This window comes from Notolabrus celidotus, chromosome 2, assembly GCF_009762535.1.
Source record: "Notolabrus celidotus isolate fNotCel1 chromosome 2, fNotCel1.pri, whole genome shotgun sequence".
NCBI classification, from domain to species: Eukaryota; Metazoa; Chordata; class Actinopteri; order Labriformes; family Labridae; genus Notolabrus; species Notolabrus celidotus.
The window spans coordinates 8528861-8540849 of record NC_048273.1 but is presented as its reverse complement, the minus strand read 5'-3'; the positions used below and the strand labels follow the sequence as shown (position 1 = coordinate 8540849).

General features: G+C 39.0%; 2 protein-coding genes across 4 annotated transcripts in view; one reads left to right on the top strand and one right to left on the bottom strand.

Annotated features, from left to right (window-relative positions):
- fip1l1a (FIP1 like 1a (S. cerevisiae)) overlaps positions 1 to 1904 on the bottom strand; it is a 46654-nt gene extending 44750 nt beyond the window's left edge. Inside the window, exon 1 of the mRNA XM_034706648.1 lies at positions 1396 to 1904. The gene's annotated coding sequence lies outside the window, so the exon portion shown is untranslated. The remainder of the gene's footprint in view (positions 1 to 1395) is intronic.
- Positions 847 to 11989, top strand: part of scfd2 (sec1 family domain containing 2) — a 192725-nt gene continuing 181582 nt past the window's right edge. Inside the window, exons 1-3 of one of the 3 annotated variants that reach the window (XM_034706637.1) lie at positions 847 to 896; positions 1381 to 2222; positions 3555 to 3723. In XM_034706637.1, coding sequence (XP_034562528.1) covers positions 1409 to 2222; positions 3555 to 3723 — 983 coding nt within the window. In that variant the 5' untranslated portion in view covers positions 847 to 896; positions 1381 to 1408. Of the gene's footprint in view, positions 901 to 1182; positions 2223 to 3554; positions 3724 to 11989 lie in introns of those variants that run through there. The other 2 variants (XM_034706628.1, XM_034706621.1) reach the window with 2 other exon arrangements.

The following is an 11989-nucleotide window of genomic DNA, read 5'->3' as shown; positions in this document are numbered from 1 at the left end:
ATTTGCCTATAGGCTAAGATAAAAGTGTTTTTATTTTAAATACAAATAAATAAAGCTATATTTATATGAATATAAAAAACATTATATTACACATATTGAATATTATATTTTATATTTATAGCTATTAAATATGATATAATACAATATAACATAATAAAATATACAAATATTATATAAAATATATATATAATAAATAAAATTCTATAGTAGCCTATAGGCTATTATAGAAGAGTATGTTTTAATGTTAGATACAAATCAATACATGTTTTCATTACCATTAGAACAGGTTATATTTGTTTGAATGGATTAAAAAATCAACTTTACTTTTAATGAAATTAAGCTAAGCTGCCTCGATTAAATATCAGTTACTATATAGTAGGCATAACTGTTATCAATGCATTAAATCACCAGAATTGGAGCATCATATTATCTGAATCCTCATTGTAAAGGATTACACAGATATTTTTTGTTACTCTTCATATTTTTGACACAAATAAACAGATAAACTGACATTTAGCTGTTTGCTACTTACACTGATACATTATTCCTTCTTCATCTTCATCGTCTTTTTTCACAAAACTGGAGTCAGATTCAGAATCAGAATCAGAATCAGATGTTAACATTTTAGCTTCAAATAGCAAAACAAAAACAACAAAACTGAATGTAGTTCTCTTACAAAATAACTGCGGATATTTATCTAATGAACTGTTATCAATGTCAGTTGTTTAACAGGTATTTAACAGTTAAGCTACTTCACAGTTATTTAACAGTTATTTAACAGTTAAGCTACTTCACAGTTATTTAACAATTATTTATCAGTTATTCGTCAGTTATTTAACAGTTATTTAGCAGTTATTTAACAGTTTGAGACGTATCTATGGAGCCAGCTGTTGGACGTTGGTATTTTTCTTTTTTATCGATCTGTATTTATTTTTTAGATCTGTCTCCATATTGCAGCATATTATTTATTTATTTAATTTTTTTTAAAAATAGTGTTTTATGTGGACTAACTATTTGTTACCAGTTGCGCTTCGTTGTATTAAATCATTTATGGAGTGTTTTTAACGTGTTTTGAAGACTTTACTTAAATGTGTGTTTCTCCACTTCTTTAACGGACTTTGAAATTAAATATCTAACGTTTCTAGTCTCCCTTTTATAAAATATGACTCCAAATATCAAATTTTCTTCTCAAATATTAGCATTTATTAGCTCTTCCTGTGGAGCGGAATGTGGATGCTGTGAATTTCCATAGCAACAAGCGAAAGCGCAAGTGACGCATATACAGTGCGACGCGCGTTTGCCACGTCACCTTTAAGAGACTCGTGTTTATGTTTTGAAGGAGCTCCTGTAGCTGTCATTCTGTATGTGTCTCTGATTCAGGATTAAATAGCTTACACTTTGATGAAACATGGCGTCGGCGGAGGACTTCACGCGCTTCCCGCTGCAGATGTGGGAGAAGGTGCTGTCGAAGGTGAAGAAGGCGGTTGTTTTCATGGATGATGAGTGTACAGAGGCTCTGCACTGGTGTGGAGGAGCTGCTCTGCTGCTGGAGGCTGGGGCCAGAAACCTGAAGCAGTTCTCCAGCTTTGAAGCCTGCGGGGTGAGCGAGCCGAAAGCTGTGTTTGTGGTGAGCTCTCTCCTGAAGGGGAGAACCGTAGACATCATTAAAGACATCATCTCCCTCAGTCACTTCCAGTACTGTGTGGTCATCACCTCCGTGGCTCACTCTGTGCACCTGCTCGCTAACAGCGTGAGCACAGAGCTGGAGGGCAGCCCTGTGTTTGAGCAGTTTGAGGAGAAGCTGTGTGAGTGGATGGGGAACATGAACTACACTGCTGAGGTCATGCACGTCCCTGTGGTGTTCACCCCTGTGTGTCAGCAGCTGCTCCTCACACCCATGTTCTCTCACCTGTTCCCCCTGCTCTCACCTGACCTGGAGGCTATCAACGCAAAGAGACCAGAGAAGAAGAGATTTGGAAGCCTGGCTGACTTGGACATGCACTCTCTTCCTGTTGAGCTGCAGCTTGAGATCAGATCCTTGGCTGCGGCGTTGAACTCTGTGTTTGAAGCTACAGGTACCAGGGAGGAGAGTTTTGCTGTGGGACCGATGAGCCGCATGATCGCAGGGGAGCTGGCCAATCAACCTCAAGCTAAGAACCGGAGGAAGACGGCCCCTAACAAAGCATCCATCATATTCGTGGACAGGACCATGGATCTTACTGGTGAAACCTTCTTTTTAAATTGCACTAACTCGCACTGCACTGCACAGATATCAGTATAATATCATCAGCAGATAATGACACTTCTGCAACTATGTACAACCAATAAGGTGTTGCATAAAGCCCACATGATGACAGCTTATAATAACAATCATTTTATTTGTATGGCACTTTATAATACAACTAACACAGTGCTTCACAGAACAATAACATCAGTAAGGTAAAATATGAATTAAAGCTTATCCATGCCTACAACAACTTTAAAGTATTGACTTAAATAAGGTAGTATTCTGAAGTGTCACATAAACAGTCACATGACTTGATGTCTATACTTAAAGAAGAACACTTATAATTTATAATAATAATAATAATAATAATAATAATTCATATAATTTATACAGCGCTCTTCTAAGTACTCAAAGTCGCTTTACATAAGGTGAAACAAAAATAAATAAAACATAAATAAAACAAAACAAGGACAGAGGTGGGGTGGGGGGAGAGGTCATGTGTTGTATGCTTTTTGGAACAGGTAGGTCTTGAGGTGGTTTTTAAATGAAAGGAGTGAGTTCCAGAGAGTGGGGGCAGCGATGGCAAAGGCTCTGTCCCCCAAGGTGCGGTGCTTGGACTTGGTGATAGGGGACAGGAGGTTGGCTTCTGATGATCTGAGGCGGCGAAATGGGGAGTGGCGTTTGAGGAGGTCGGTCAGGTAAGAGGGGGCGAGGTTATTGAGGGCTTTGTAGGTGAAAAAAAATAATCTCAACTTTCACCGCAATTTTTTGAAAAAGCTGTCGCAAATTCAGGCTTTTGGGGCCGCAACAATCACAAAAAAATCCTGCGAAATCCTGGAGGGACTGAATACTAAAACTATAAGGTACACTTTGATACCTTGCCGTAAAATTCAACACAATGTGATACCAATCATACAATACTGTATGATGAGATATTACAATGCAAAATGATACAATATGATATAATTTGATGAAATACAACATAATTCAACTAAATATGAACCAGTGCAATACGGTACAATATGGTAAAGTATGATATGATATGTCAAGAGACAATACAATACAATACTTCAACATGACACCATATTACAACACGGTACGACAGGGTTCAATACAATACAATCTGATATGGCCTGTTTTAGAATGACTGTATCAGGATGTTATTGTTGTGTTGTATTTTATTGTGAGTTAACTTGAAATTCCCGCCTCTCATAACAACAAAGACAAACCAACAACGACCCTTTTTGACCTTGAAACTCCAAAACAAGCTTCATAAGTATCCAACAACTTTTATTCAAACTTCCTTTTTTTATTTTTTATTTTTCAGGAGCTGTTGGTCACCATGGAGACAACCTGGTGGAGAAGATTCTGACGGTGCTTAAACCCTTACCTGGTCACATCACAGACGTACAGGTGGACATGCTGGATCTCACAGGTCTGCAGAGAACCCCCCACACGCAGAACACGGTGGCCCCCGGCTGTCTCGCTCAGACACAGTGAGTTTTAACCGGCCTCACAAACACACAAACACACAAACACACGTGCAGTTATCACCCGCTCAGAGACTCAGACCTGAAGGACGCGTGTTAGCAGTGATCCATCATTACATCTGTTCTCAGCTGTTATTTAAACATGTCAACGTTTTAATTAGGAGTGATAAAAGGGAGAAGATAAGTGACGATGAAGAGCGCAGGAGCGTGAATCAAACATGGAGCAGGGAGACAGAACAGAGCGGTTTGAGTTCTGCCTTTAATGCCGTCCTCTTCTCTACACTTCTCACTTAGATACTTCACTTTCAGACTTTTGGGATCTTCTTGTTTTACATTTGTTGGTTCAGGAGCAGAGTTCTCATATTCTAAGATTTCATGCAGATCCTTGTAGCCTCATGTTGAATCAAAAAAAAGTCTAGACTTGGTGCATAGTGTTAAAGATGTTACGCCTCTCCTCCATAAGGCCTCCTCTGTTGTTGGGCTCACTTTCAATTTCAGAATCCCATAAATCATTTAACAGACATAAAAAGGTTCAAATGAAATTAAATCTCTGTTTTGAAGCAGAAGTCTAATTGTGATGGATTTTACTATCTCGCCCTCTGATCAGTGACGTTCTCCTCTCTGCAGCCTGCAGAGTGTGATTTATATGTGATTTTAATCCTTATCCTAAAATAGTCCTAAAACAGAAACAGACGTCCCTGGTTGTGTCTTTGTCACTAACGCACGCCGGAGGTAAAGTTCCTCAATGAAGATGAGACAGATGCATGGAGGCAAGGAGAGCTTGTTCATAAAGCACACCTGCTGCAGGTAGAGACCAAGCTAACACTGCGCCCCTCAAATAATAACTCAGCCTGTCACAGGAATGCATCACTTTCATCTTTAAAGATTAGATGCACAGCGGGGGAAACATGGATTCTTTAAGGTGACATATCATGCAAAATCGACTTTTTAATGGTTCTCTACCTGAAATATGTGTCCCTGGCATGTCTACAAACCCCCCGAAAATGAAAAAAATCCATTCTGCCCCTGTTCTGATTTCTCCACCTTTCTGTAAATGTGTGCTGAAACGAGCCATTTCAGTTTTCAGTGTTTTTCATATGTCACAACGTGTTCCAGTCTGTAAGGGAAGTCAGAGCTCGGAGCTTTTTCAGCCCATAGACTGTATAAAATACAACGCAACCCCTCCTCTGTTTTTCATTCCCTGCACACATGTGTGCTAACAAGGAGCTTAGGAGGGAGGCATGCTAGTTGTAGGCTGTCTTAATAAACACAAAGGTCGGTTTTACTCCCCACGTCTGCAGATTTGAAGATCTAGTGGGTGATTTTTATTTTTCATGGAAAAGTGCTAGCGCTAGTTAGCATAGCCACATAGCTACATGTTCGTCGCTGTGTACCAAGACACACGTCGACATACTGATAAATAAAACAACAAGAAACACTAAATCTGTGACCAATGGTTCAGAAAGGTCCTGCTGCAGGCGCCTCTTCGTCAGGATCAGATTCTGGATCACATTCTGGATCACATTCAGAGGGTTGAAGTAACGCGGGTCTGTGAGCAGCCATGTCTATGCAGCCAACATGTAAACATTAGATCAACGTGCTGGACAGCCGAGGCCACATTCACTTCCTGAGGGGGCGTGGTCAGAGAGCTCATTCTCATTTAAAGGCACAGACACAGAAAACAGCCTGTTCTGAGCAGGGCTGAAAAAGAGGGGTTTACAGGCAGACCAAAATCTGATTTCAAAGTGTTTTTTTGAGCAATAAACTTTAAAGACATGTTTTGGGGACCTCTTAGACCAATATATTTTGATGAAAAAGGGCACAATATGTCACCTTTAATGTCCACTACTAATTATTTTTTCAGGCTAGTTATTTATCACCACTTATATCATGTGTAATGGAAAGCATGTATGTCAAATTGCCTGTAGATTTCTGTTTCCCTGATTGTTCTCATTATTTAATACGAGATTAAATTAGTTAGAAGAGAAAGTGAACATTTTCTTCAGGGTTCAAACTTGCCGGCTGAGCTGTAATTTCCTCTCAGGCTCCAAAGACAAGCAGATTGTTTTTTTTTTACCAGCTTAGACCTGTCCTTTAGAAAGCTTTCCCACCACCATCACAACCACAGTTTATATATTTTCCACACCTTTCACACCTGGCAAACACACACATACCCACACACACCCCTGCAGCGGCCTCCTGCTGAGTGAGCTGAGTGGCACATGACCAGCTTTAGGTGCCAGTGGTTCAGTGAAGCTTGCCTCTGCAGATGCACGTGTTGAGCGCCTGCAGCGAGGCTGTTGTACATGGCAGGATTAGTCCTACATCATGAGTTTCTCTCTCTCTTTGCTCCTTCATGTGGCTGCAGGAGGAAAAGACTTTCACTTAGCAGGAGAGTTTTGTCATGCAGGACGTCTGCCTGCTCTTACCGACAGACTAGAACGTACACAGAAGACGGAGCAGGGACGGTTTGGAGCTCAGTGGGGGGGTCCTCTGACAAAACCAGTCTTTTCTAGTCAGGGCTGTTTAGACAGAGTGTGCTGTTGCAGATAATGTGAGCACAGCAGGGCAGGTTGAACCGACCCTCGAGTGCAGGGCTCACGTCTGGGGCACGTCAACCGAACACCAACAATACACCCACGGCTGCATGTCTGAAGCCACTGCAGCTCCTCAGGATGTCTCAGTTTTACAAACAGCTGAATCTTTACGTTTGCAGATTTAAAGTTTCATGTCATGTGTTTGATACTGCAGCAGAGAGATCTTCTCTTCTTCTTCGTCCCTAAGAAAGGATTCAATCCAGTGATCTGGTTTATGATGATGACCGAGGGTTACTTTGAAAACTTTTTCAATAGATTTAACAGCCTTTCACAAAAACATCAACACAAACAGCCTGTTGGTGAGTTTGAAGCTTTAAACTTGCACAAAAGTAAAATAACACTCTTTGGTTCTTATATCCTGATAGTTTTAAACTTTCTTCCGTAACAAAATTAAATATTTTAACCACAGGACATGTGGAAATTAAGATAAAAGCAAGCAATCATAATAATAGAAAAACATACAGAAAGAATAAAAAGAAAAAAAATCATACCAGTAAAAAAATAAATACATTTAAAGAACTAAAGAAAAAACATATCAGTACAAAAATAGGAAATTAAATTTAAAAAAATAAAAAACACTGATAATAATAATATATATATATATATATATATATATATATAGAGAGAGAGAGAGAGAGAGAGAGAGAGAGCGAGAGAGAGAGAGAGAGAGAGAGAGAGAGAAAAGTAAATAAGAAATAAAATATAAAATAATAGACAAAACATAAAAGTAAAAAAAGGAAGAAATATAATTTAATTTAATTTAAAAATACACAGGTAAAAAAAGAATAAATACAATTCAAAAAGACAAAAGAAAAAACATACAAGTAAAAAAGGAAGAAATACAATTAAATATATAAAAATATGCAAGTAAAAATAGAATACAAATAAATTAACAAATTATAGAAAAACATATAAGTATAAATTAAGAAAATAGAAAATAATTTAAAAAAAAAAATATATATATATATACAATTATAAAAAATAAAAAAAAATCAAGCAATTCCATTTGCAAGCACTGAAGCATTTTAATTTACAACTGTGAAAAGAAGTAGGAATAAGTAAACATGTATTTAATCCAACCCCTTTGTTCACTTTCTATTATCTCTAAAATCTTCATATCTTATCTTTATTTCCACACACAAACAAAGAGAACCCCACATGATTATCAACACTCTTCTTCCTCCCTGTACCTTATAGAAATCATTTCTTTATTCTTATTCTTGAACTGGATCATGTTTTGGTGTTGCTGTCGCTCCAGATTAAGTCTGTTCCACCTGCTGCATTCTTAATGTGGAGCAGTCTGGTTTCTTTAGGCCTTTATCATCATCATCACCTCTTCAAACATGCAGCCTTACTCATTATTACATGTGATAAATATCTAAATCTGACCACCGACATGCAGACGACAGATTCTGGTTCGTGTTCTTCTAGCAGGTGCTGCTACACGCAGACGGATGAAGAAGTGAGGATAAAAGTAATAAGTAGTGTGAGTGTGTGTGTGTGTGTGTGGGGGAGGCGTGTGTCTGAATGGAGTGTGTGTCTGATGGAGTCCAGCCGGATCAGCAGGACTGTTATTGCCTGTGCTATCTCTGAGCAGATGGCCCTGTTGAGCCTTATCACAGATGTTTAGGAGATTGAAGCGCTGCGGCGGCACAGCGAGGAAGAAACCTCGAGTTCCCGCTTTATTTAACCACCTCCAAGTGCACAGCTCACAGAGTTCCCGTCAATCACTAACACCATGTGCTAAAGAGCTGCAAATGAATGTTTTTAAGCTGTGCTTCTCTTTTACTTGATCTCTACGACAGATTAGAGACGGAATGGGATGGGTTTTTAAGACTGACACTTGTACCGAGTTAAGAGGGTAAAAATTCACACATCAGTGGGGTGGCAGCAGATAATGACGGGAGTGTTTTTTTAACAGGAAGGCTTTTAAAGAATTATGAACTAATGTATCAGCTGAGCATCTATATTGTCTGATACCGACTCTGTCAGCAGATACCCGTCTATTTATTGTATTTCAGTCAGACAACTCACGTTTAAATTGTTTATTGTAGCAGCAAATACATATTCATGTTCAGCCTCATCACTCCCTGCAGATAAGTTTACATGCAGACATTGAGGAGTGATGAGCAAAACATACTGAACACCCCCGGAGCCTGCAGGTGGACGCTGGGGTGGCGGTGGGGATGAAAAAAAATTCAGCAATAGGCATGCAGGCAGCAGAGGCATTGACAGGCACAGGGAGAGATGGGAGATTTTCCCAGTTTAAATAGACCACCGATTTGAGAGGCAGAGGGCAGGATTGGATGATGATTATAATAAATAATAATAATTCATAGAATTTATATAGTGCTTTTCTAAGTACTCAAAGTCGCTTTACATAAGGTAAAACTAAAAATAAAACATATAAATAAAACAAAACAGGGACAGAGGTGGGGCAGGGGGAGAGGTCATGTGTTGTATGCTTTTTGGAACAGGTAGGTCTTGAGGTGGTTTTTGAATGATAGAAGTGAGTCAGAGTTGCGGATGTGTGGAGGGAGAGAGTTCCAGAGAGTGGGGGCAGCAATGGCAAAGGCTCTGTCCCCCAAGGTGCGGTGCTTGGACTTGGTGATAGGGGACAGGAGGTTGGCATCTGATGATCTGAGGCGGCGAGATGGGGAGTGGCATTTGAGGAGGTTGGTCAGGTAAGAGGGGGCGAGGTTATTGAGGGCTTTGTAGTTGATGAGCAGGAGAGTGGGACATGTGACGTGTATAGCTGAACTAGTTAGCAGACGTCGCTCCATTTATTCCTATATTTCGACAGGTACAGTGTACAGCTGTTTAGCTGTACCAGAGTTAGCCATTAGCTCATTTACATCTGTAGTCCCTGGGCTACACAACAATACATAACCACTATACAACAACATGGGTACCTTCACAGTGAAATGAACAGCACTACACTATAAAAACAACTACACAATAGTGCAGCATAATCACTATCAGAATCAGAATCAGAAATACTTTATTTATCCCGGGGGGAAATTCAGTCATTAAAGTTGCTCCTATACACAATCTTTTAGAATAGATTTTAAGATTATTTTATTGGTTTTTAAATCTCTTAATGGTCTTGGTCCTTCTTATTTATCAGATTTGCTTTTATCATATCAGCCAGTGAGAGCCCTCAGGTCTTCAGGTAGTGGACTTTTAATTGTACCAAAAGCTAGAACTAAGACCCACGGTGAGGCAGCTTTTTATCATCACGGCCCACGCCTGTGGAACACCCTACCTGAAGATCTGAGGGCTGCACAGAGCATCAACAGTTTTAAGAGCAAACTCAAGACCGACATTTTTAGTCTCGCCTTTAACTGAGTTTTATTCTTATAACAGTTTTATTTATTATATCATCAAGTTCAAATTTTAGTCATTTTTATTCTATTTTATTTATTTATTAATTTTAAGTATAGTATCTCATTTTCCTTTTATGGTTTAATATTTTAGTGTTTTATTATTTTAGTAATTTACTTTATTTATTTATTAATGTTAAGTATAGTATCTTATTTTCTTTTAATGGTTTAATATTTTAGTGTTTTATTATCTTAGTAATTTATTTTATTTATTTATTTATTAATTTTAAGTATAGCATCTTATTTTCTTTTAATGGTTTAATATTTTAGTGTTTTATTATCTTAGAAATGTATTTTATTTTGGTGATTTTTATTTCTTGTGTTGAGTTTTAACATCTTATTTTTACCTCCAGTGTTTCCTCTTTAAGATATCATGAGAGCGTTTCCTCAGTTCGTTCAGAAACTAATTTTATTTTATTTTTTTAATTGTATTTATTTCTTTTATTTTCATTGTTTTTATTATTATTGTTGCATATATTTTGTTCTTCACTTTAGGATTGTGGTTGGGTTTTGGGATTAGGATGGGGGGTCTTTTTATTTTTATTTTTTGTTGTACAGCACTTTGTGTTACAATATCATTGTATGAAAACCGCTTTATAAATAAAGTCTGATTGATTGATTGATTGATTGATTGATTGATTGATTGATTGATTGATTGAATAAGTAAGAATATCAAATATATGAATTGAAGAAAGTAATTAATAAGATATAAATCCAAATACAATGAAAATAATGATAATAAAAGTGTGTAAAGAAGACAAAATAAGCTATGTATAAAATATATAAATAGTTGAAGTCCCTGGAGATCAGGAAGAGGGCACTCTGGTGGTCTGTCTGGAGTCTGGCTATGGCAGCGTTGAGAACTTTGGACGCCGTTGTCGGGTTAACATTTTCTGCACTGCACTGCATTGAATTTAATTGAATCAATAACATTTTTGCATAACAGCTTATTTGAAAAAAAGAAGCAGGCTTTATTTTCTACATTACATTTGTTTGTGACCCTCATAATAATAATAATAATAATAATACATTTTATTTAAAGGCGCCTTTCTCGGCACTCAAGGACACCGCACAGATATAAATATATACATACACGAATTCACATTAAAGGAAACAAAATCAGAGTCAAAAATGAAAACAATATAAACTAACAAGGGGTAAGAAAAAAAATACTCATGTGAGTCGAGCTCAACTCCTCGAAAGACTCAAAAACACACGTGTCTGAAGCGGCTTGTTTTCTCTCCATGAACTGTGCAGAGCGCTGGACTCTGCAGGCTCTGTGTGGTTTGATTGTCTATATAATAAGTTTCCTCCTCCTGGATGTTTATGAGCTATTATTAGCTCGGACCGCGGCGTGTTTTGGTAGTTTCTGTTGTGCACATTGACTCTAGCCTTTAAATATTGGGTGGAGACATAATTTAGACCTTTTGAATGATATTTCCTTCAGTAAGTCCAGGATATTTTTACAGATTACTGTGTCTTAAACATTCTGTGGGTGGTTGTTGATTCTAGGAGCTGCCGTCGAGACCCCACACTTACTTTGCAATTACAGACGTATTGTCTTTCATAACCTGGTGTGAATTTTCCTGATCCTACAACCTGACTTTCACTCTGTGGTCTTTCTGGTGATCATGCCAGAGAAGAGTGTATACCCCCCCCCCCCCCCCACACACACACACACACACTCACACACACACTCTGCCTGTGCTGGTTTCGTCTACCTTAGCTTCCTTTTCAGCTGTTAAATCGTGCTAGGTTGCACAGTTAGCTGTCTACAGAGGGATGTTAAGTGAAAGTGGCAGTGGAAGTGTTTAGTGTGCCTTTTTGTGTGTGTGTGTGTATGTGTATGTATGTGTGTGTGTGTATTTGTGGTCAGGTACCTCCCAGCCCAGTCTGTGTAATTTGCTGTGCTTGGCTGCACCGCTCCTCAGATCCTGAGAAGCACACATGAACCCCCGTTGGCAGAGGGCACCAAGTTTCCCTCAGTCCCAGTCTGAACCCTGCACCCCCGTCATCTGGCCCCCGCCTCCGACCTTGTCCTGTGGTGGGAGTGGGTGTGTGTGTGTGTGTGGGCAGCAGCGAGTACGGGTGGCCAAGGTGCTCCGGGTCCATGGAGCCAGGCAGAGCAACCGACCGCACCCAGACCCGAGAAAACACCGAGAGGCTGCCATCCCCTGATCCAGATTCTGCATGTGCACCACCAGGGAGGAGCGAAAAAACACCTATTTCTGTCCCAGCTGGGAAATATGAGCATGAACACAAAGCCATGCCGTCTTTATTTGAGTCCAGGCT